General features: G+C 43.2%; 2 protein-coding genes across 3 annotated transcripts in view; one reads left to right on the top strand and one right to left on the bottom strand.

Moving 5' to 3' along the window:
• The window catches only part of OSTF1 (osteoclast stimulating factor 1), a 44,703-nt gene extending 29,235 nt beyond the window's left edge, over positions 1-15,468 (bottom strand). Inside the window, exon 1 of the mRNA XM_014608663.3 lies at positions 15,310-15,468. Within this exon, the coding sequence (XP_014464149.1) occupies positions 15,310-15,343 (34 nt within the window). The 5' untranslated portion in view covers positions 15,344-15,468. The remainder of the gene's footprint in view (positions 1-15,309) is intronic.
• Positions 15,469-15,794: 326 nt separating this feature from the next.
• NMRK1 (nicotinamide riboside kinase 1) overlaps positions 15,795-24,481 on the top strand; it is a 33,762-nt gene continuing 25,075 nt past the window's right edge. Inside the window, exons 1-4 of one of the 2 annotated variants that reach the window (XM_014608661.3) lie at positions 15,795-15,937; positions 17,289-17,350; positions 19,328-19,389; positions 19,800-19,890. In XM_014608661.3, coding sequence (XP_014464147.1) covers positions 17,330-17,350; positions 19,328-19,389; positions 19,800-19,890 — 174 coding nt within the window. In that variant the 5' untranslated portion in view covers positions 15,795-15,937; positions 17,289-17,329. The remainder of the gene's footprint in view (positions 15,938-17,288; positions 17,351-19,327; positions 19,390-19,799; positions 19,891-24,481) is intronic. The other variant, XM_014608662.3, reaches the window with a different exon arrangement.

Genomic DNA, 24,481 nt, shown 5'->3' with positions numbered 1-24,481 from the left:
GGATGGAGGTCCCTTAAGTTGAACAATGTCTTTAGCACTAGTACTTTTTTTTTTTCTCCTAGCATGCACGATGAGGGAGGTGTAGAGCTTCTGTTTGGAGATTTTGGATGCTGTGTATGACTCCATTATTTGGCAGTTTATTTTAAGTGTCATTTTCAAAACGGATGCTCTTACTACAGAGAAATAAAAATCTAATGGCATAAACTACAAAAATATAATTGCATAAACTGTAATGCAGCGTACACTAATTTCAAGAAAATAAAGCAAGGAGTAGAAAATGAGTGTAAGAGGAAAAAATAGATGTCTTATGTAATTTTATATTAGTCCTTAAATAATTGTGAACTTGGTGAAAAGCATCTTATGTAGGTAGGTCTGTCTTATTTTAAGAGTCTGAAGTTTTGAATGTTAGAACTCAGACTGAAATTCCTCACATGGTTCAGACCAACTTGCACCCTAACCAAAATCTGTGCAAGACCAAAATGCATAAGTTTAGAACTATATTCTAGGCCATGTATCCTTGCAGATGTTAAGGTCTGGTACTGCAATTAAACTTTGTGCTTACATAGGAGTTCTTGGAGGCTCTTAAACCACAAGTCAAATGAGAAGACCTAAGTTATTTCCTTATGTTCATTTACTCAGATCTCATGAAGTCCCTCTCTCTTTCCTGTAAGGAAGAGTACTATAATTTTTATGAAAACACACATTGCCCCCACTTTTTATAAAATGAACCTTCCCAAGAGGAAAAAACAGTAGTGATAACTCTAGGAAATAAATTTGAAGGCCTTTAAAACTTTGTAGTACATACTGCGTGCACATACTGTTTGAAAAAACTAAAGCAGTTGTTCTTGACCTTTTAAGACTAGAGGCACCCCTTGGAAAACACTCTTGGTTTTCTTTCATTTTTTTGACTATGAAAAAATAGCAGAGTAATTATTCTAATGCAATGAACTCTAAGACCACAACAGGTTAAAGCAGGGGCGGGCAATTATTTTGGGAGGAGGGCCACTTTATTGAGTTTTAGCAAGCCATCGAGGGCCACATGACAGGCAGCCAGGGACAGATAAATATTCACTTCCTAAATTTTTGGGGGGGGGGGGGGCCCCGTGGGCTGGATAGAATGGCCTGGCAGGCCACAATCAGCCTGTGGGCCGCATTTTGCCCACCCCTGGGTTAGTGTTTGATGCTATGGATTCCTACTTGAAATCTATGGATTTATCCTGTGAATCATGACCAATATTGTGCATCATCCCACAGTACCCTTGAAAGGATGTCACACCATCCTGGTTGAGAATCACTGGATTACAGAGATTTAACCATGATGGCTGTTTGTTCATATCTCATCCTGTAACATTTGTAATGGACTGTCCTGGGGGGGAGGGGGGGAGCTCTTGCCAGGAGCCATCCTACAGTGCATACTTAGTAAGCTTATGTACACCCGCAAAAGTGTAACCTCTAGACCAAGACAGTTCTGTAGCATCTCAGCGTCTTCAGACAAAAATTATTTCATAGCTTAACATGAATCAAACTCAAAGCTGCTCAATGCATGCAGACTTTCTTCTAGGACAAAACATCACACTTGGCTGTACTACAACATTTAATGTGAGCACTAGTAGAAGACTTCATTCTTGCTTCACTGGTTTTTTCACTCTGAAAAGTTCTATACAATCTCTCCTGAGATGTGAGGCATGAGAGGTTTTAAACTGTTTGGTTTGATGCTGCACCCAGATCATGCACTTTTTCAGCAAGACAACCACTATGTAATTCTCCATCTGAGACAACAAGGTTGTGATTCACACACTCTCTTTTTATGTAATATGTAGAAAAAATTTTTTTTCTAATAATTTTCAGAATGCGCATGCCACAACCAAAGGGGGGGGAAGTTGATGTAAATAGGAAAGAGTGCAGAGAACAGAACGAAGGAACTGGTGATAGAAAAAGACTGCTCCTCCCCCCACAAAAGCTTTCTAAATAGATTATAGGAAACATGTATACAAAATACAAATTCTGGGTTCAAATGCAACTAAATTTGACCACTAGAGTTACATCACACAGATAAGTACAGATGGGAATGGGTAATTGGAGGAGGGCACAAGATGAGGAAAAGCAAGAAAAGATGCTGTTTAAAATGTGATGTTTCCTGTAATGTACTATATTGAATCTATTTTGGCAGATATACCAAAATTAAGACTGGGGAAGGCAGAAAAGAACTAAACGTTGCTGTTGCTGCTGGGACAAAACGAGTTGAATGAGGTTTTTTTTTAACTGTATACTGCAGACATAGCTACCCATTTCTCTCAGGGATCCACGCGGAATCACAATATAGGAACATGTTGTTTGAAAATATGCTTTACAACATTAAATGAAATAAGGCATAAATTTAAGCTTCAAAATACTGGTCTGATTCGTACTGTTCATTTTTTGTACAAGGTTTGAATAACTTCATTTACCATTACTTAGGAAGAATGTGTTTATAAAGGGCAAGAATTTAAGGTTTAAACTGTCAAATACAGATCTCAATAGGACTTGGACTGGTATAAAACAGCTTCTTACAAAATTCCATCTGTGCAATTCAATTAACTAGCCAACAAACAAAAGTACTCAAAACTGAGGATAAATCAGAACTTGGGAGTTGTTCTATGAATACTGACAAAAAGCCTTTTACTAGGTATAAAGTTCGTTGGTCATACCCGACCAACCTGAATGCCTTCTATAACGAGATGACTGGCTCTGTGGATGTAGGGAACCAGTGGATGTGGTGTACCTTGATTTTTAGCGAGGCTTTTGATACAGTCTCCTACAACATTCTTGCAGGCAAGCTAAGGAAGTACAGGCTGGATGAATGGATTGTAAGAAACTGGCTGGATCGGTGGGCTCAGGGTAGTAATCAATGGCTCACTATCTAGCTGGCAGCTGGTATGAAGTGGAGCACCTCGGGGGTTGCTCAATATTTTCATCAATGACCTGGAAGATGGCATGGAGTACACCTTCAGCAAGCTTGCAGATGACACCAAGTTGTGGGGAGTAGCAGACATGCTGGAGGGTAGGGCTAGGATACAGAGTAACCTAGCCAAATTGGAGGATTGGGCCAAAAGAAATCTCAAGAGGTTCAACAAGGACAAATGCAAAGTCCTGCACTTAGGATGGAACAATCCCATGCACCAGTACAGGCTGAAGACTGACTGGCTGGGCAGCAGCTCTGCAGAAAAGGATCTGGGGGTTACAGTGGACAGTAACCTGAATATGAGCCAACAATGTGAACTTGTTGCCAAGAAGGCTAACGGCATACTGAGCTGCATTGGTACAAGTTTTGTCAACAGGAAAGGGAAGTGACTCTTTCCCTCTATTTAGAACTGGTAAGGCCACATCTAGAGTTCTGTGTTCAGTTTTGGGCCCCGCACTGCAGAAAGGATGTGGACAAACTGGAGAGTCCAGCAGAAGGCAACAAAAATGGTGATGGTGCTGGGGCACATGACTTATGAAAAAAGGCTGAGGGAATAAGGCTTATACAGTTTAGAAAAGAGAAGACAGAAGGGATTTAATAGCAGCCTTTCAAACCCCACTGAAGGATGGAGCTAGACCAGGGGTGGGAAAAATATGGCCCCGATCTGGCCTGAGGCCATTTTATTGGCAGGGCCCCTAAAAACTTAGAAAATTAATATTCAGCTGTCCTTGGTTCCTGTCAAAAATGACCCTGCTTGCCGTGCCAGGCAGTGTTTGCTGCTGCCCACCTGGAGCTCATGCGCTGGGCAGCAGAGGTGGCGGTGGCAAACACTGCTGAGCAGCTGCTGCCACTGTGGCGCAGCCCTGATGGGTGAGCCCAGAGCTGGTGCAGGGCCCAGGCTGGCAGCGGGGACAGGTTACAAGCTGGTGCTGAGTGCGGGAAAAGCAGCCCCTCGCCCGCCCCGTGGCCAGCACCCCACACTGCAGCCGCTTGCAGCCCATGTGGGGCTGCCTATGCCTGCTCAGGACAGCCCTTCCTCTTAAGTCCCTTCCAACCCTAATTTTCTATGATTTTATAAGTAATCTGACTTAAATAGTTTTATTAATGTTCTTAGATAGGGATACACACCAAAGTTTAAAAGCCTGGCTGTGTTTTTGTTTGGTTTTTTTTATACTCATCCTCTGGGACAGGTAAGCAATTAGAAGTATTGCAAATGAGTCTCATGGAGGCCGTGTAAGGAGAAAAACTGAATCAGAAAAAAACTAATAAGTTTAATTATTTCCTTGTCCTCACTGGATTTCTGGACGCCTCCTTTTTCTTATCTGCTTTGTCCATAAGTAGACTGCTTTTATATTTGATGACTTCAAAGCTTTTTTCCAAGCAAGTTGGAGTAAATGATCTTACATTTCTTGTGAGGAAGGGTGGATCCAGTGGTGATGCAGTTGCACTCCACTGATTCCTACCTGACAGTGGCAGTAGCACTCCTTTTCAAGCACCAGTGAGGGAGCTAGTTGACTTCATGGCTCATTATACTCTTGCTGATCTACTTCCAAATTCTTTATTCTGAAAATGTTAACAACTTCCTCTGTCTCCTTTTTAATGGTCTTGATGTTCCACTAATCAATCTATTCTTTCGTCTGCAATTCTTCTGTTAGTTGCTCCTGGTAATGTAGCTCCCATTTCATAGCCCTGAAGCCTGTTTTTATCCCTAGCTAAAACCATTACCTGAGGTGTGGAAAGAAGTTCAGTGAAGCACTGATGTATTTTCAAGATGCTCAGGAAGGCATTACTTGGTTTTATGAATCTGAAGAAAGATATCCAGTTAACTCTAATTATCGCATGGCTATTAAAACAACATCTTAGATTATTTTTTTGCCTACTCTGGTCTTTTTTTTTTTAAATACCCAATTAATCCACAATCCCCTCAAAAATTTTGTTTTGATCTTAAACTGAATAATATAGCCCTAGGCCCTGAAATATTAGTAAAGCTTCTGGTTTCTTTTTAACTACAGAAAAATGTGTTGTGTGAAGATGTACCACATCATCTGCACCACCTGCTTTTCAAAATCCTGGATCTGCCCATGAGGGAAGGTAAGTCTTCCCACCTCTTACCAATTTTAAATATGGGGGGAAAAGAGAACTTTGAGGAAAACGTTTAAGTGCTCGATGTCATGTGGGAGGTCTGTAGAACAACTAGGACTAATATAATAAGTCGAGAAGGGAAAGACCATCTCACAGCTAACCATATGGTAGTTGAGTAGCTTAAATTCTGAAAGCAGAAGAGCTCACTGATAAGCAGACTACTGTGCTTACTGTCAGACACAAGCAACCAGAGGCATACAGTTTCTTCCTCATCTTCTACAACAAGTCAATCAAGTAAATTACTTAGTTAACTAATGATGCTTTCTAATCAAGGATGAGCTTCTGCTGCTTGAGTTAAAGGAAACAGCCTTATCAGTTATCACATAGGGTAAACAGGTTCCCTCCGGGCTTTTCTGGATTATTGCTGCCATGGGATCCTTCCATTAAGCAAGGAAACGGGCTGCTCTAGGGTCCTCACTAGGGCTCTGTGAAGCTTTGGTGCCTGATTCGGTGGCCGAATCTCCAAATCCGAATAGAATCAGAACCCTCCGAATCAATTTGGAAAGATTTGACGATTCGGACATAGACACAGCTTTAAATGTTTTTTCTACATACCTCAAGGTAAAAGGCGGCTCGTGAACGTTGCAATGGTGGAGCAAATGGAGTGTCCCACAGGAGCACAGGGAGCTCCCCAGCATGCTCAGCAGCAGACCCAGAAGTGGACCAGAAGCACGTTCGGTCCATTTCTGGGTCTGCTGGGGAGTGCACGGGGGTGTCCCCCTTGGCTCACTGACTGGAGCCTCCTGGGTCCCCCTGTAGCTGATCACTGAGCTGGAGGGGCCCCCCAGCACAGTCCCCAGCGGACCCCGAAGTGGACTGGAAGTAGTTTTGGTCCACTTCTGGGTTTGCTGCCAAGCATGCAGGAGGACCCCCTGCGCGCCTGTTGGACTCTCCATCTGCCCAACCATTGCAGCGTTTACAAGCTGCGCCTGGTACCTTGAGGTGTGTAGAAAAAACATTTAAAGCTGTGTCTGTGGCCAAATCACTGATTCGCTGAATAAGCACTGAATCTTCAGATTCGGCCGAATCAAATCAGGGGCAGTGATCTGAATCAACGAATTGAATCTCTGTCCCCGATTCAGGCCGAATCTGAATCGAATACGGCTCATTTTGCATACCCCTAGTCCCCACTATTCCACTTCCAATGCAAACGTCAGTTCTGCCTGAAAAATTATGAATATCAAATGTTGTGTGCTAACATGAAAGGCCTCATAGGGCCCACATTGGTAAACTGTCACAAGAGCTCAAAAAGCATTGCTGCTGATGATTTTATAGAAAACCTAGATGAGTGCAAACTTTTTAGTAGTGTTATACTATAATTAAAAATGTTCTCATCACATTACGAAGCTTGTCTCCTCTTAGTAAGCCGAGGTTTGTGTTTAATTGCTCAGCATTAATGGAGGGTTGTTTTCAAATAAGTGCCTAGCGTGTCTTTCCTGACAAGGCATCACTGTTTTCTCACAGTAAAGCTTTTCTAGTTGTTTTTTTCCTGCCTTGACTTAATTCTTCTGTATTATTCTGTAGGCATTAACATGAATGCTCTCCTCTTTCCTGTTGCACTTGCTCCTGAGGCATCCTGTTCATTCCTTCTCTTTACCTCCACCCCCTCAAGAATTAAAAATCTCATCCCTCACTAAAGTTACTTATTTCAACATCTGAGCTGGGCTAAACTTCTGGAGAGGAAGGGGAGGGAAAGCTATTACACTTGTTGGTTAAGTTGGCTTACTTTGGACCTAGAAGGAACAAACTAGACTGAGATTTTTTTATTTTTTTTTTTTTTAAGATTGAAATATAACAGACTAATAATAAACTAACATTTACAGGAGCTTTAAAGCAGGTCTCCTGTTAGAACTCAAGACCCTAATCTGTTTATAGGACTCCCATCTACTCCCAATGACTTGACAGCTGTTTTATATCGATGATCTGCCAAACAGGGCGACAGTGCCGTAAGATCCTTTTTGAAGGGTGCCAACTGCCTCTTTCTCCTTCTCCCTTCCCTCAGTCCCAGCAAGGAGATAAGCACATGCTCATCCTTGCCAGTTGCTCCTCCTTTTCCTTCCATCTGCACAGCCCCTGTGAAAGGAGGTAAGCATGCTAAAAAATAAATCGGGTTCTGAAATGGGGTGCCACTCAATTCACAAAAGTTATGGAGTGATGGCCTGGTGTCTAAAATGGTTGAAAGCAACCTCCCCCCGCAATTATCCTCTCAAAAGAGAGTAGGATTCCAGAGGCTAGATTCTGGCTGCAACCTGGCTATTTTGCTTTATCTTGGAAGATGCCAAAAAAACCCAAATATTAATCTAGATAAAGGGAATCCTTTGGTAGTATACAGCAACATCTTAGGCATTGGTCACGGAAGCCTTAGTGTGGCACCACTGGGCTGTAGAATGGTTGTCTTGGGCCACTGCCTGTCAATCAGACGAGCAAGGAAAGCTTTTTGGGCTTCCCTAAGTTCTGTTAGGGTCCAAACTAATTCTTGGCTAACACTAAAATTTGGTGTCACACAGCTGACATATAGCCATCTCTCTCCTGCTTCTCTTCCTTGAATCCACACTAGGAACATTTGAGAATCAGGGGCAAGTATACAGGAATACAGTATATAGGATTTGGACAATAAGGTCTAAACTCTGACTGAAGCACAAGCTTCATGGGTTCAATGGCTCCTACACACATGCTTCCTGAGCTCCATGACTAGATGATGGGCAGAGACTTCTGGCACAGTTTGTAAGGAAATTCCACATCTGGGACTTCACTGCTATGCCCATCCATTGGCAGGATGCTATTTATTTTTTTAATCACCATCACTCACTTCATATAAAATAAAAGAGAAAAACTAAAACAAGATACCAGATTCCGATTCTTTTACTATTTTATTACTATTTAAATATTTCTACACAATGGGTAAGGGTAAACTTCAATGGTTTGGGCATGTTTTTATTACTGAAATTACAGTAGAAACTGGATTTTTTTTTTTTTGTTGGCAATACTGAACCAACTGTCTAGTTGGGAAAGACTTAAACAAGCTTTCAAATGCAGTACAGTTATCTTCAGGTCTGAGATGAACTTGGACTATCACGGCTACAGCATCACTCTAACACTAGATTTTATCTGGGTGGTTTGAAGCTAACTAATTAAGTTGCAGTGGATTGCTTGAGGACAACTCATTCAGCTGTTTGCTGCAGCTTTTATTTATAGGGTACCACACTTCTCTCTTCAGCTGAAGCATGCTAGCAGTTCTGTGCAGCTCTAGTAGGTCACCAGTTACTCCACAAACCCTCATCTTCATGCAAGGGGGAAGTGAAAAAGGAAATTAACTTTGTGACGTCTTCAGATTCTAACTGTGTTTTTGGTAGCATCTAGACTAAGTGGGTATAATTAATCCACTATTCCAATTCTCTGAACACTTATACATGAAAGGAGACTTATTGAATGTTCAAGACTTGTAGGATTGTTGTATAAGCCAGTATACATATTCTTCTGAACAGAATGATTAAATGTAGATTTTGGAAATGCAAATTTGTCAAAAGATTGGTTTACTGATTAGCAGCCAGTATAGAGGGTAAGATTATCCAAGCAACAGTAATACAGTGCTTTATATTGCAGGTAAAAAGGTGTGTTTAACCTTTTGGAGGAGAGAGGGAGGAAGGGGAAATCTGGGATATCCTCAAGGAACAGATGTAAACAGGTATGCAACATTATTATTTGCAGAGAAATATCACAAGTGTACTTTGGGTGTCCTCTCTTAGTAATGGAAGATTCAAATATTTCTGGAGGCCTTGTTTGCTTGGATCCAGCATCTGTGCCCTACACCACTTGCCAGAAGCTGCCCTGTGCCTGGTCACAAAAGCACTGCAAACAAAGTCAAGACTGAGACCAAAAACAGCCATTAGTATTTCATATTCAAACAGGATTTTCAGCTACCTAAAATAAATAGTGTGTGTAGGCTTATTTTTTTAAAAGTGTTTGCCAACAGTAGCGAAGTAGCAAGACTCTTCATCCCTCTGGTTGCTCCTGAGCAACAGCAGGGAACTTTCTTTGGCTGACTAATCTGTTGCACCAGATTTTTAACCTCCCACACTCCCACCCTCTTGTCCACAGATTGCAAACTTTCCAGCTATGACTCAATATAGTGCTATATTCATGCAAATGAGATGGGGCTCTTATGCAGCTCCTGCTTTCCTAAGCAGCATGTGGAATAAATACGATTATGACAAGCTTTCTTAATGGTATTTAGGACCCTGTTTGCCATAGCAAAAATGCTATTGTCAGCTACAGAGATATTGGACACAACTGTTAAGTTTTTTTTTTTAAATAAATTTTTGTTTTGGTTTGTTTTTTAAAGATTTTTTTTTTAAATAGGAACTAACCCTGCACATACATTATACCACAAATGACTTCATAAGCTTATCCTGTACAAACTTCACCTTTCATGTTGCCATCCCTCCTCTCCATCACATCGTTTTTTAAATTTATTTATTTATTTTTTACACTCAGGTCTTTGTAGCAATGCCCCAGCTGCCTCTTTCTGTAAAGTTCTGTTCAGGACTGAGACTACAAACAAAATTTACTTTTTTTTTTTTCTTAATTGTTCATCTAGCTAGACCCCTGGAAACAGTTTGCTACAGATCTATAAACTGGTCTATTTCACAACCACCACCAGACATAACATGCAATCCAAGGAAACAGCTAGTGGTAGCAATTCAGTGTCATGTAAGAAGGATTTAATAATAGGTAACTTTTATACATAAGAATAACAACCTCCACACAAATGAATAGTGAAACATTTAATGAGCTCTGTCATGTGAGGATATGAATGGAGCCACTAGAAGAGACGGCCTAATGCTGGCACATTGTTAGCTACTAGAAGAGACTTTACTGTTTTCTACTCCCACTCATCTCATTTGAAATGCCAATGACAGATCTATCTGGAATAAAGCATGCTATGCTACTTTTTAACAAAGGTAAGAATAAAGTCAGGAAAACTATAACAGGAACTAATGGAAAAAGCCATCCTTCATCCCCCAGCCACTTACTCAGCACAATCACTCTTCCCTGGTAACCCAGAAACCGAGTTTTTGGCCCACTGGGCTGAGAAACAGGTTAGATAATTGTCCAAAAGTGTTAACTGTCTGAAGAGGAAGTTGGAGACAGCATCAGACTATGTATTCAAATGAAGTAATCAGAAAGTATATATGGGAGTATTACTAAATGTATGCAGTTGTACTGTGATATTACAAAGAACTTTCAGCTGCTAGACAAAGATCCATATATTTTAATCTGTTCGCTACTTTTGATTTTTATAATGCATGTGTCCCTTCACTCTAGAGTTTACTCTTTAAGAACTGATATACAATGAAAGTTTCTTTTGTGGATTCCGTTCCCAGCAATTAGTAATTGTGTAATGTCCTAGAAGCAACTACATGTATTGCTGGTATGAAAGATCCGGAGAATGCATTATACAGATCTAGAAATACATAATCAATCTTCCGTTCTCTCAAGGAAGTTTAAATTATTGTCTCCTCCTTCTAATTAGTTCTTTTACTAGCAGTACTGGTTTCTCTCCAGCTCAATCTCTTCCTTTCCTCTTTGGAACACTTTTATCCTGCTTTCCTCTGTCTTACTTTCTGGTAGCTGAATCCTGGAAGTCAACTCCCTGATTTTTCTTCTCCCATTTCATTTGGGTAACAGCAGCCTGCAACAGGGTTCAATAGACTTGATACCTGTTATGTCAAACAAACCTGGATGCCTGGCAGCAGTAAGCGAGAAACCAGTGTTGTATGACCAACCCATGTCAAGAGGATGTGCACAGTTTGTGAACTGCCATTATTAGGTACTATGCAGTCATAAAAGTATCTCCAAATTTAGGTAATTGTTTGAGGTGGGTACCTTCTCGAAGGTTCAAACCACAGAATAAGAACTCATGAGACAAGAAGCATTACAGATTACAAGGTCACTTCGATTACACTTGCTAAAAGCACTCAATGCAAAAAATGATTTCTGACTACATCTGATGAATATTGACAGCCTCTTCCCAAACTATGCAAATGTATTGATTGCCTTGTGCTGGCATATAGTTTTCAGAGCATTTTCCAGAAAGAAGAGATTTTTGCCATGTTGGAACATTCCCTAATACTTTAAAGCAGTAAATCCCAACCTCTTTACATTCAAGGAATCCCTCAGAAAATGCCAGCTCTTAGTTTTCACATTTTTTTTCCTATGAAAAGATAGTAGAACAAACTTTTCTGTTGCAAACTCAGAAAGACCACAACAGGTCAGAAAAATTTTAACATTATGGATTCCTATTAAATCCCTAGGCTTATCTTGTGAATCATGTTAACACTTAGATGTGCAAACATTGCATAGCAGCCTGCAGTGCCATTGAAAGGATCTTAAGGCACTCTAGGGTACTGTGGCACCCTGACTGTGAATCACTGCTTTAGAGAGACTGTTAGGTATAGTACAGTTTCTTATGCCTGCACAAAGAGATCTACAGATTATAAAAACTCCTCAAATGCTTTTGAAAAATTAGATTCTAACAAACCTCTTTGCCTAATTAGAAGATTAACTGTAATTCTGTATTATAAGTTTAAAAGAAATTTCACAGGAAAAAAATGATTGCACACTGTTGGATCTGAAAACTAGGCAGAAGCCTCTGGATAATGTTCAACTCCAGACAATGGCAGTTTTATCAACATAAAAAAACCCCCATTTTCAAGGGGAAGTAACAATTGGCAAGTAAGAAGAAGAGTCAGCAAGAGGCTGAAACTTGGCATATACATAACAACCAGCTGAAACTTTGAATGCCGAGCAGGTAGGCTTTCTATATTTGCTTCAAATCAAACAAAGTTACTTAAAATGGTAATTGAGTCAATACATCATATAGGTACTTTAAATAGTTCAACAAATACAGTAAGAGAACAAGATGTCGAGCTTGAAAATATTTTAGAGACCGCACAGCAAGCGTTTTAGAAAAGTACTGCTCACATCACCATAACTGACACTAAAGTTGGGTTTTGCATGTAGATAAGAGGTTGAATCCCTATGTTGTTAACAGCATATATAGCTGCCCAAGCAGCTACACCAAAAATCTTGTGTGTAGGCTGCATTTTAGGCTTTGTCTTTAGTTGTTAAAACTGAAAGTTATAATGAATACGGTTACACTGTGACCGTGAGCTAGTTCTACATGAGCTAGCTTACTGTGGATAGACTGCTTCAGGTACCTGGGAAATCCAAGTTTGACTGGATTTCTCTACACTCCAGCAAAGCTTAGACATACAACATTGTCTGTTTTAAGTGCATAGTCTCTGAAGTGAAAAGAGGGTATGCATTCACTTGATCTTTTAATATAAGCAATACTTCTATACTTCTCAAGTGCACAGCCCTGTCACTACTGTGGTATTAGCAGCCCCAAAACTGACTAGTTCCTTTCATTTTCAAGGTTTGTACTAGCTGCACTTTGACAGTGGTTTCCTTTTTCATTGCTCTGGCGCAGCTGGTTACAATGTGGACAAATACAGTTAGTGGATAATTAATCAGACTATAATTAAGTTACAAAGTAGACAGTGAAAAATGGCTGCACAAGCAGTCTCTCCGTGCTATGCGGCAGGGCGGGAAAGAGAACAGGCCGCACAGGAACGGAGCAAAAAGCAGTGCAGCAGATTGGGCATGATAAAGGGATTGGAGGCTCAGGGATGATGAGGGACTAATTGGTAGTATGCCTGCCAGGAGTTTGGCCCCCATTGCTATATACTATGATTTATTTCACAGAAGCCCACAACGTCTCCCCCTCTGCACAAAAAAATAGGTACAAACTTTTATTGTTCTAAATGGGTATGTGCCCCTAACAACAACAACAACAAAAAAAAAGTAGCTGCTGCATCCACTGGCCTGCTCCTCCTTGCTTTGCCTCTTTTTTACACCCAGGCTAAACTATCCTTTAAAGAGCCTGGGAAACTGCCTCTCTGACACAGGGTAGTTCTTTCTACAGCTTTCGGATAAGGAAATGTTTTTCTTCAGACTCTACTGATGGAGCACTCTATTTTTAAAGTCTCTCTATCTAGCTATTGCTTTCAATTCTGTTAATTTTGTTGCACTAAATAAATGTTGAACTAATCCTCCATAGATGCAAGGGAAACTAGGGTCATGTACGGTGTTCAAAGGGGCAGGGAAGCCTGAGAGGTGCTGGGGAAGCTTCGGTGAGTGTGTGCATTTAAGCAACAAAACGTAAATAAAAAAAGATGTGGGAGGCATGGGGCACTTCTGGCTGGAGAGCTACAAGGGGGCATGGAGGAAAGAATGAAAGTAGAAAACCTGGAAATTTGTGAATAAAGCTTGCTTATACATAAAAATACTGCTATTGTTTGATATCAGAGGGCAAATCCAAGTATGTTTTGCATGCCCTATTTGTGCATCTCTATGCTTTAGCAGAGAGCACATTAAAAGACATGCTGCAAATGAATATTCATAAAATTAGTCCTTGCTTAGGTGTTTATGCTCAATTTTTGTAGCAACTGCAGGACTACCTCCTGATCCATCTTCCCACTGAGGTGAATGGGAGAAGTTTCCATTAGAATCATAGAAAATGAGGGTTGGAAGGGACCTCGGGCAGTCACCTAATCCAACCCCCTGCTCAAAGCAGAACCATCCCCATTCTCCATCTCCTAACACAAGAACAAGCGCATGTTGGACAAAAAAAAGGACAGAAAAGAATTTTAAAAGATCAAAAGAAATGCTCTGAAAAAGCAGAGAAGAGAGAACTCAGTGCAACTGGACCAGCAACTTTCCTGGCCTCAAAAAGAAGCCGTATAACACACTCAACAACCTGGTAGTTACTAGGAAAGACAGAAGCCTTATGCTTCATAGAATTATAGAGAAGTCGGGACTCCTAGAGATCATTGAGTCCAGGGGTGGGCAAAATACAGTGCGGGAGCATCCAGCTTGCCAGCCCATTCTATCTGGCCCGTGGGCCCCCTAGAAAATTTAATATACGTTTGCTCCTGGCTGCTTGTCAAAGATATCAAGGTCCAGGGGCAGTAGGACCCAGGGGAAGCCAGCAGTGGGATGCAGCAGCAAGACCCACCTAGCTCTACCCCCCCAACCAGAAGCCCCTGTCTAGCAGAGGCTTCTGGCCTGGGACTGTGGGGCTGTTCCTGCTTCCTTGTGCCGGAGAGAGAAATGGGGCCCTCAACATCTTGCCAAAACTGGGTAAGTAGCCCTCCACCTGAAATAAGGTGCCCGCCCCTGATCTAGCCCAACCCCCTGCCTGAGGCAGGATCATCCCTATCCAAACCTGTACAGTTCAACATCTAACTTCTGCATGACTTTCAACCTTGCCACAACACAGACCTAACCCCTTCACCTGCCACATGTAAAGCAGGGGAACCATTCACGCCACCACTGTTCCTTCAGTGTGCCTGCCCCACCTCCCTCCTACAGTAGCCTGTGGCCGGGTTAGGGCGGGGGGCGAGTGGCCAGACACGAAGCCAGCAACAGGGGGAGTGTTGGTGCCCCCTTGCTATGGCACTGGGTGCCTCATCGGTACGCCACTGTGTGCACAGCATGATTTTTTATTTTTTTATATAAATATATATATTTTGTTTGCAGCTTAGTGGGAACGCTGGCGCAACCTTCCTGCTTCTATAAAAATGCTTCCAATATATTCTCCTGGGTAACATTTTGTGTGGCGTGAGAGGATAGGTTAGGGAGCAGGCCTAGCTCTATCTGTGGGAGGGCAGCATTACGTAGGCATCAGAGTCCTAGACTCTGACTCCCGCAGCCTGGGCTGCATTGGTCCGTACTAGGCAGCTGCTGCCTCCATTTTCCCCACCTGTAAAATGGGGAGAAGGACATTGGCTGCTGCCTTCCAGGAAGCAGTAAGTCAAAGCCACTAGGCAGCCCCTCACTGGGCCAGGCCTCAGCATAGGGTGGTTTCTTGCACCTTCACCTCCAGCCTCTGAAGCGGGTGCAGGAGGGCTAGGTAGCAGCTCTTTTCTACTCCTGCCAGCTCCTGCCTTCTGCCCCTGCGTTTGCCACAGCCCCACCCCCACCCGGCTCTCGTTTCTGCAGGGCAAGGGTTAGTGGCTGCCTTAGCAGCGGCTCCCCGGTTTAACCCCAGTGTCATTCAGGTGGAGGCAGAGACTGGGGGGGTCAACCCGGAGCGGTCACGGCCGCCGGGATCCCCCTCCCGCGGGTGCCCACGTGTCATTGCGGCTCTGCCCTACCCCTACCTGGCTTGGCCGGTTTCGGCGGCGGCTTGGACATGGCTGCGACTCTGGCCGCCCCACCCGGCGGTGCTGCTAGCGCTGCGCGAAGGGGCGCGGGGCGCTGGGCTCCCTTTGGGCGGCAGCGACGAGGAAGTGCGAGGCTCGGCGACCCCGCGCGCGGGCTCCACCTGCAGGCGGCCGTGGGGCGCTGCAAGCGGGGACCGGGAAGCCAGGGAGGGAAGGCAGCAGCCAATCCCCGCCGGGGCGGAGGACGAACGTAGCCAATGGCTACAGGGTGGGCGGGGTCACGGAGGCCTCGCCCCCTTGCTCCTCTTCTCCCCCCTCCCTTCACCAGTGGGCGGGACCAGGTCTTACACGTCAGGGAGTGGGGGTGGGGCTGGGGCTCCGGCCGCAGTAGGGGGAGGGCAGTGTGGCGTAGTGTCTTAGTGGGGGTGGGATTCAATTGTGTGCGTCACAATGGAAATGGGGCGGGGGTGGAGCTCTGCAGCGCTGCGTTACAATCGGGGCGGTGGGTTCCTGACGCAGCGCGGGAGGGTGATTCCGTGCAAGGCTGCAGGCGGGCCCCGGGGACTGTGTGGGGCATCGCGGGGGAGGCCGCCTGGCGCCTGGTGGAGCTGCCCCGCGTTGAGCGGTGGGTGCTTGCCCACGCTGGGCGTGAGGGGCTGGCGGGTGGGCAGCAGGAGGGGAGGGGGGAGCTGAGCCTGTGTGCAGCGCTGTCCAGATCCGGGACCCTGGAACCTGATGGAAAGCTGCCGGCCTCCGCGGGAGGGTATCAGCCAGGGCGGCGTTTCCCAACCCGTGGGGCGCGACCTTCTTGGTGGTTAAGATCAAGTGTACTCGCTGCACTGGTGCGGTACCGGAGCTGAAATGGATTTAAATAAAGGGCATTGTGTGGCGGAGGGGGCACCCTTGTCCAAATGCACTGTGGACAGGACACCTTGTAATTGGCTTCCAACTGGCCAGTTTCCAGCAGGACGACCTCGGCTATGCACCTACTTTATGGAATTGGGGCACCTCTCCCTAGCTTTCTAATGCATGCAAGCGAGGCTTGGGGGGGCATCTGAACCCCAAGCCTCTGGGCTTGGGTCTGCACATAGGTCGCCTACCAATGGATTTGGATTTGGATTTGGAAGTATCTGAAGCCCTAGGCTGTGAAGTCGGGTGGAGGATAAATGCTGGTTGCTGTGCCACATATGGTGTTTAAACTATGAGTTTTGCTCAGTCAAAAGGAGTCAGAACTGATCTGGCCTAGAACATTAAAAATCTTCCACAAAAAAATTAAAAAGTGGGTTGCAAGAATATATGAAATGGTCGCAAGCCGACTTTAAAAATGGGTTCTCCTTTAAAGGAGAAAAACCTAGGAAACTCTGGGTTTTCCCCTTGGAGGCTGGCAGAGTTCCAGCGTGCAAGGGGCTGCTTGGGGCTTCCCACAACCTACAAACCACCCCGCCTCCTGCCCCACATGAGGGGGCGGCAGGTCCAGAGTGAGGGGCACTGGGTCAGGACTGGACATTGATTTTTACAAATGGGTCCTGGTACAAAAAAAGTTGAGACCCACTGATCCAGGTGGCCTGGCCCTTGGACCCTATGGCACTTTTGGGATGTTAGGTGGGGAACACCTAGAAGGTGCCGTGAGCTGTCTCCTGTTGAGAGTTAACGTCATTTGTTGCCTGTGCAGCTAGGATATGCCACCAGAGGGCAGGCGAGCAGGGGTGTGGCTAAGAGCCAGGCCACCTGGGCTTTGTCCCTTGCTGGCGGTAGGGAGCAGTGCATTCTGGGATGTTGGAGGACTGCAAAATTGCTCATTTTATCTCTGTGGATCAGATGGGAGTTACCCTGACACAATCTAGGTAGCACAGCCCAGGGTTAATCCTCTTCTGAAGTGGTGTAACATTGAGGGCACTAACAAGCTTTAATGCGCAGAGGCTTTAAGTGCCTTTAGTACTGTTGAAGTGTAACATGTCGTGTAACTGTACCCACAGGGCTGGCTGTGGTTAGCATTGTCTGTCTTGTTCTTGGGGTCATGCAAGACTCACAACTTGTGGTAAGCTGGCTCTGAGCATACCTTTAAATGTCAGTGTCTTCACTGGCCTGTTGCCTTTTACCGGTCTCCAGTTGTGCGTGTGTATATGTGTGTAAGAAGAATTGCCTATGTGAAGACCCTTATAACTAAATTTACTTTAGAATTTGTATAGCAAGCATTTAAAACCCCAGGACCCCTGGTACTGGAGGTACTTTATTTAGATGTGCAGCACTTGAGTAGATGCCAAATAGGTCCATGATCCTGAAAAATGCCATGCATGGATATACCCCTGCATGGGGTTAATTGAGTTTAGTAATGCAATCACATGGGTCCACCCTGTGCATCAGAGTGCAGGAGCGCTGCCTAACATTGTCCAAAAGGGGGTGTATTTTTATTTAGTTGGTCATATGGCTGTGTTTTGTCTTCAGGCCATTTGAAGAAGCATGGCACAGTTTATTCTGTATCTAGACCAAGCACTTTTGTGTTGTGGTGTGTCCAAAATTATCACTATCCTATTGGAAAAAAATAGAAAATACTGTAAAGACTTTTTGCTTTCAAAGATGAACCAAAAAATATATTACCCTTCCCAACACCTGGCACCCCACTTCAAAATTCATCCCCAAATCTTAGATCTATAATTAAATTTAAATATTTTAAAATTATTTTTAAGTTTGTTTTCAGTGTGTGCTTGTAATTTAGCATGTAAAAATGTTCTAATGCAAAGCGTTTCAGAATTTGACTCCAGTGAGATGTGGTTGATGTGGTCTGCACTGTAGCACAAGTATCAAACTTACTGTTTCAGGCCACAGCATCTGATTGCATTACTGCTGCCATCTACACATGCGAAAGCATCTTAGAGTGATTGTTTTATTAAACTAGTTTGGTCTACTCTGTGTAGAGATAATGTGATCTGGCCATAACTATGTTGTAGAATTATTACTAGATCATGTGCAGACTTGAGCTCTACATACCTGTTACAGGTCTATAATATGACTATAAACAAGTTTTGGTCTTACTTACACAAGCCAACCTGAGCCTTGTTATACTGAAATTCTATGGTGTAATACTGCCATCCACCCATGTGGCTCCACAAGCTGTTTGTTTCTTCTTTTTGTTTATTCTGGAATTTTTCTTAAGCTACGATTACACTGGAGATGGACAGTGACGTAAATTAGAGAGTTCAAAACCCTTCACAGTATGTATCAGTGTTACCTAATTTGTCGGTTAATGCTTTTTTGTGCAACAAAGGTTAATTCTTTAGAACAAAGTCCAGAACTCATATTTATTTGAAAATATTTGCATTTGGATAGGCCAGACAACCACCATGTACATCTGTCTGCCTCCTCTTAAAGCAATGTTGCCTTTTCTCTCAATTGAAAATATTAATCCTTTAAACATTTATAATGCTGTCTGAGATTCTTAAAGGTCTTAGCAAACATAGATGTATTTATTTTCAGAAATGTTGAACTCCAATTACAAAGTTAATAGGTACTGTCTCAGCTCAGTGTCAGTCTCCAGATCTTGAAATGAGTAGATAGGATTTTATTTTACCAATCGGGAGAACTGGGGAACAGAAAAGTGACGTGTCTGATACTACAAAATAAGTCTGTGGGGAGAAATGAGGAACTCAGTCTTTTTACCTATATAAAACAAGACAGTAACCCATTTCTCTGCTCTTGTAATTTACTTCTAAGGGCTTGATCTTACAAAAACTTATTGAGCTAAGCAGCAGGAAGGAGTTGTAGGTCTGAGTCTTATAGGACTATAAATAAGTAAAAGGAAAAAAGGTTGTCAAAAACGGTATATATGATGTAATGCACTGTAATTTGATTTTTTTTTTTTTTCAGTTAAGACATTGGAAGTTCTGAAGATGTGTGTGTAGCAGTGGTAGAGTTTAAAAAGATAAAAGGGCCTTTTACATTAATTGCTTTTTCCCCTTGTAGCAATTGCTTTTATCATTGCCAAAGTAGGTGTGTTCACTGACTGTTCTTGTTTTAGACGGTTGGAAGAAAGGAAGTGGATAGAATACTAATTATGAAACTGGTTGTTGGCCTTGGAGGGTAAGTACAAAAAGTTTAAATTCTAAAGCAAAAATGTGAGATTTCTTCAAGCTTCGAGATGAAGTCTACAAGTGCCTGTCTGTATATGAATATGTTGTTATCAGAGAAGGAATTAAAAGTATGATCTTAACACTTGTCACTAGTATTGCATGCAATTTTTTTGCATCTTGTCCCTACCTCCATCATAAATCAACCCTTTGGGACATCAGCTCTGATCTTCCCTATGCCATTCTCTTGCACATTGGTTGAAAGCTGTCAGAATATCCAGACAAATGACTGGGAGCCATGCAGGCATGATCAGCATTGTGAATAAAATTACGTTTTGGCAGTGGCTTTATTTTTGATGCATGCTTTGTTCCTGATTTTTTTTTTCTGTCCTGACATAGCCTTTATTCTGTTCTTTAACTCAGTGTGACAAATGGGGGGAAAACAACACTGGCAGAAAAGCTTAAGAAACTGCTTCCAAATTGCAGTATAATCTACCAAGATGACTTCTTTAAGGTAACAGCATATACAGAAAGACTTTGTGCATAAAAATAGACTTGAAAATGTAGTTGCTGCAAAACTATTAATAGGATTTGTAAGTTAGAGTGGTAAATCAACTGCACTGTAATACTGCTGGGATGCTTCAGTTGCCAGAATCGATTTGCTGTGTGACCAAGAGAGAAACAATCTGACTGTATTCTTTGGTCTGTTTCAAGATCAGGAATAGGAATAGAGTATATGAATTTTTTAAACTGCTTCCTGGTAATTCGGTTCTGTTTGGGGTTTTTTTGCATTTATGCGTAACTTTAGATAGAAAACAATTACAAACAAAAATGGCATCCAGGAATGAAGTTACACATTACCCTTAGATCATACTAAGGTCTAAAATGCTATGTTTAAAACTCATGCTAAATGCCCTCCTGTCAAACTTCCACCGCTTCTGGTGAGTGTTACTTTGGGCTGTGCTACCTAGCCAGTGTTGGGGTAACTTCAGTCTGCTCCATGGAGATAAAGCCAGCAATTTGTAGTCCTCCGACAACCCAGGATGCACTACTTCCAGCCCCCCTCCTCTCCAGCAGGCATAGATCCCAGGTGTCTTGGCTCCTAGAGGGCGTACAGCCTTCTAATAGCAAGTCAGAGTTCTGTAGGCAAGACACGGTATTGACTCTCAATGTGCAACTGCTCACAGCTTGTTCTAACTTCAATATCATTTACCATTCCTCAGATTGAGGATGGTCTAAGTGCAACGTATAACTTTACCCTAAAACTCTTTAAGTATTATGGTATGTTTTTCTTATCTTCTCTAAACCATAATAATTAGTTCCAGCATCAGTGTGAGTAGGAAGAGATTGCCCTTAATTTTGACACTGCTGATCTCACAATGCAGTTTACGTAATTGTTCACAACCCCATATACATGCACAATAAAATAACTTAAATCAAAGTTACTTGAGAATTGTGAAATAAGATGTATCTTTTTTTTTTCTCCTCTTTGGGAGAACAACAAAGATACTGTACTCTGTATTGAATTTCCATTTTAGTTCCTCTTCCAAAGAATTGTCTATCGGCAGGTTGGTTGATATTCAGATGTAAGCTATGCCTTCTGAAATCATCACTTTTTGAAGTGTGATACAGGCAGTCCTTGACTTTATGACATTTGAGTTATGACAAATGGCATTTATGACATTTATAAATTGACACCCTGTTTCGACTTTCTGACATTGGTTTCAACTACAATGCTCAATCTGACATGACACCATGCCAGTGAACAAGTTTGCTGCGCTGCCCATCTCCCTGCACCAATCCGCCATGCAAAAAGCCCTTCAAAAAGTCCAGCAAAGTCACCTCAAAGAAGTTATTCCAAATCAATATGAGTGTTATTTACAACATAAATACATTAATGTAGCTATATTATTCATCTGTAATTGACTGAGTACAAAATTCTGGGTTATTTTTGGTGAAAACAGGGTATCAGCCCTTGGTTCCCCCACCAATCCCCCACTTATAACATGGAACTGATTTTCCCGTAGGAACAGAGTTATGACGTTTCGACTTAAAACACAGTTGTCAGGAGCCAACTGTGTCATAAGTCCAAGGAGTGTCTGTATTCTGTTTATTGTAAACAAAAAGATGCCATGCATCGTTTTTGGACAACTGTTCTTCTAATCCGTAGTTGAGTAGAATAGTCTAACCTCTATAAGATTATCCCTTACCATTTAGAACACAAGGGCCCTGACCTCATTTCTGGAATGAGGTCAGGGCCCTTGAAATGGAAACTTTCTTCACAAGAGGGGCCCCACTGGAGCTATGCGTGATATTGGCTGAACTACTTGTAGTAGTTCTACTTGTGTAAGGGATACTACATACCTGTGGATATGTATGCACAGGCTCTGGGATCAAGTGTGTATGCCCACTGCAAGATATCCAGGTGTCCTGGTGCATACCTTTTGACCTCAAAGCAAACAGACTATCCTTTTCCTGTCCACATTTTTGTTAAACATGAGCCAAATACTGATTGCTTGCATCTAGACTGTACTTAATGGTATTTGTGCTTGCCACTAGGATCATCATCCTAAGTTCCTCAGTGCCATACTGAACAAGGTCCTTTTAGGAAGTAGGGGCATCTTTACACAAGCTCCAGGGTAGGAAGAGTGGGGGAGCTTTAATTAGAGTGGCTCATGGCCACTCTAATTCAAGTGGCACTTTAATTAGTGGCTCTCATTTGACAAGCTTTAGTTAAAGTGCCCCCACCACCTTTTAGAAGCGTGAAGATGCTGAATACATGTGACACAGAGGCTGCTAAAGTGTGCTTGATTAATCGAGTCTGCTCTCACGTGTTCTAATTAGCATGCGTTGGAGCAGGGTGTTAGGCACGTGTGTAGATTTTATAGATTTCTAGGGTTGGAAGGGACCTTGTAGATCATCGAGTCTGACCCCCTGCTCTAGGCAGGAAAGAATGCTGGGGTTAAATAACCCCAGCTAGGTGCCTATCTAATCTCTTCTTGAACACCTCCAAGGTAGGGGAAAGCACCACCTCCCTTGGAAGCCCATTCCATATTTTGGCAACCCTCACTGAAAAGTATTTCTTTCTGATATCCAATCTAAATCCACTTTCCTTTAGCTTGTGGCCATTATTTCTAGTAACCCTGAGGTGCACCCTGGTAAACAGAGTATCCCTTATTCCCTGATGACCTCCTCCCCTGACAAGTTTGTAGACAGCCACAAGATCACCTCTCAGCCTTCTCTTGCAGAGGCTGAAGAGATTCAGGTCCCTCAGTCTGTCTTCATAGGATCTTACCTGCAAGCCCTCAACCATATGAGTAGCCCTTCTCTGAACCCTCTCAAGGTTATCCACATCCCTCTTGAAATGCAGCGCCCAAAACTGCACGCAGTACTCCAACTGTGGCCTGATCAATGCCGCATAGAATGGAAGTATCACTTCCCTAGACCTGTTCATGATGCGCCTACTAATGCAAGAAAGAGTGCAGGTAGCCTTACTTATTACCTCGTTACATTGGTGACTCGTTCATTTTTGCGTCAATTAAGACTCAGAGATCCCTTTCCACTGCCGTAGTACTCAGAATGGTACTTCCCAGTCTATAGGTGTATTGGAGATTTTTTTCTCCCTAGGTGCAGCACCATGCACTTATCCTTGTTAAATTGCATCCTATTCTGATCTGCCTGCTTCCCCAGTCTATCCAAATCCACCTGGATTCACTCCCTGCCCTCCAGTGTGTTTACTGTACCCCATAGTTTGTTGTCATCTGCGAATTTAGACAGAGTGCTTTTAACCCTCTCATCCAAATCACTGATGAAGATATTGAACAGCACTGGTCCAAGGACAGAGCCCTAGGGGATACGACTGCCCAGATCTCTCCAGAGAGAAACCACCCCATCCACCACCACTCTCTGGGTGCATCCCATAAGCCAGTTTTTCACCCACCTTACTGTAAAAAAATCCACATCACAGCTACTCAGTTTGCTTGTAAGAATTGGGTGCGACCACTGTCAAAAGCCTTTTTATAGTCCAAGTAAATAACATCTATCTCCACCCCTGCAGCTAAGCACTTTGTGACCTGGTCATAAAAAGAGACCAGGTTAGTCAGGCAGGATCTGCCTGCTATAAACCCATGATGGTTCCCCCTTAACATTGTATTACCCACTGGCCCTCTCAAAATGTGATCCTTTATGATTTTTTCTAAGGTCTTGCCAAGAATAGAGGTGAGGCTAACTGGCCTATAATTACCTGGGTCCTCCTTCCTCTTCTTGAAAATAGGGACCACGTTGGCCTTTTTCCAGTCTTCTGGGACCTGTCCTGAGCACCATGAACGTTTAAACAGTTGTGCAGTGGTTTCGCTATGACACCGGCCAATTCCTTTAGTACCCTTGGGTGAAGATCATTGGGGCCCGCCGACTTAAATATGCCCAACCCCTCCAAGTGCCCCTTCACCTATGGTTAGCGCTGACCTAGTGGGTTGGTATTTCTCTTATTGGGGGGTCTGTTTGTATCTGTGTCCAGGAACACAAATGCAAAGAAGTCATTTAAAAGCTCTGCTTTATCCATCCTGTCTGTTCTGAGTTGCCGTAGACCATTCAGTAGAGGTCTTATGTTACCCTGCGCCTTCTTCTTGTTCCCTACATACTGTACTTAAAGAAGGACTTTTTGTTACTCTTAATCTTTGTCACCAACTTAAGTTCAGTATCTGCTTTGGCCTTCCTCACTGCTTCCCTGCAAGTGAGAGCCAAGCAGGTGTACTCTTCTTTGGTGGCCACCCCCTGCTTCCACGGCCTGTAAGCCTCTTTTTTCCTCTGAAGGCTTTCCTCAATTTCCCTGTTCACCCAAGAAGGTTTTTTGGCTCTTTTGCCTCCCTCTGTGTGAACTGGGATGGTGCCGCTCTGTGCCTGCAGGTTCAGTCCCTTGAGGAACTGCCACCCTTCTAGGACTCCCAACTCACAGATGTGATTACCCCCCAGCCCCCCTGAGCTCCTTGAAGTTGGCCTTCCGGACATCTAGCACTTCAGCCGTACTAGTTGTTTTTCCCACCTTTTGCCAGATAGTGAATCCTATCAACTGGTGGTCACTATCCCCTAAGTGACCTTGTACCTGT

The sequence above is a fragment of the Alligator mississippiensis genome, chromosome 3 (genome assembly GCF_030867095.1).
Source record: "Alligator mississippiensis isolate rAllMis1 chromosome 3, rAllMis1, whole genome shotgun sequence".
Taxonomy (NCBI): domain Eukaryota; kingdom Metazoa; phylum Chordata; order Crocodylia; family Alligatoridae; genus Alligator; species Alligator mississippiensis.
Note: the sequence above shows the minus strand (reverse complement) of the source record. Positions and strands in the feature narration are given on the sequence as shown.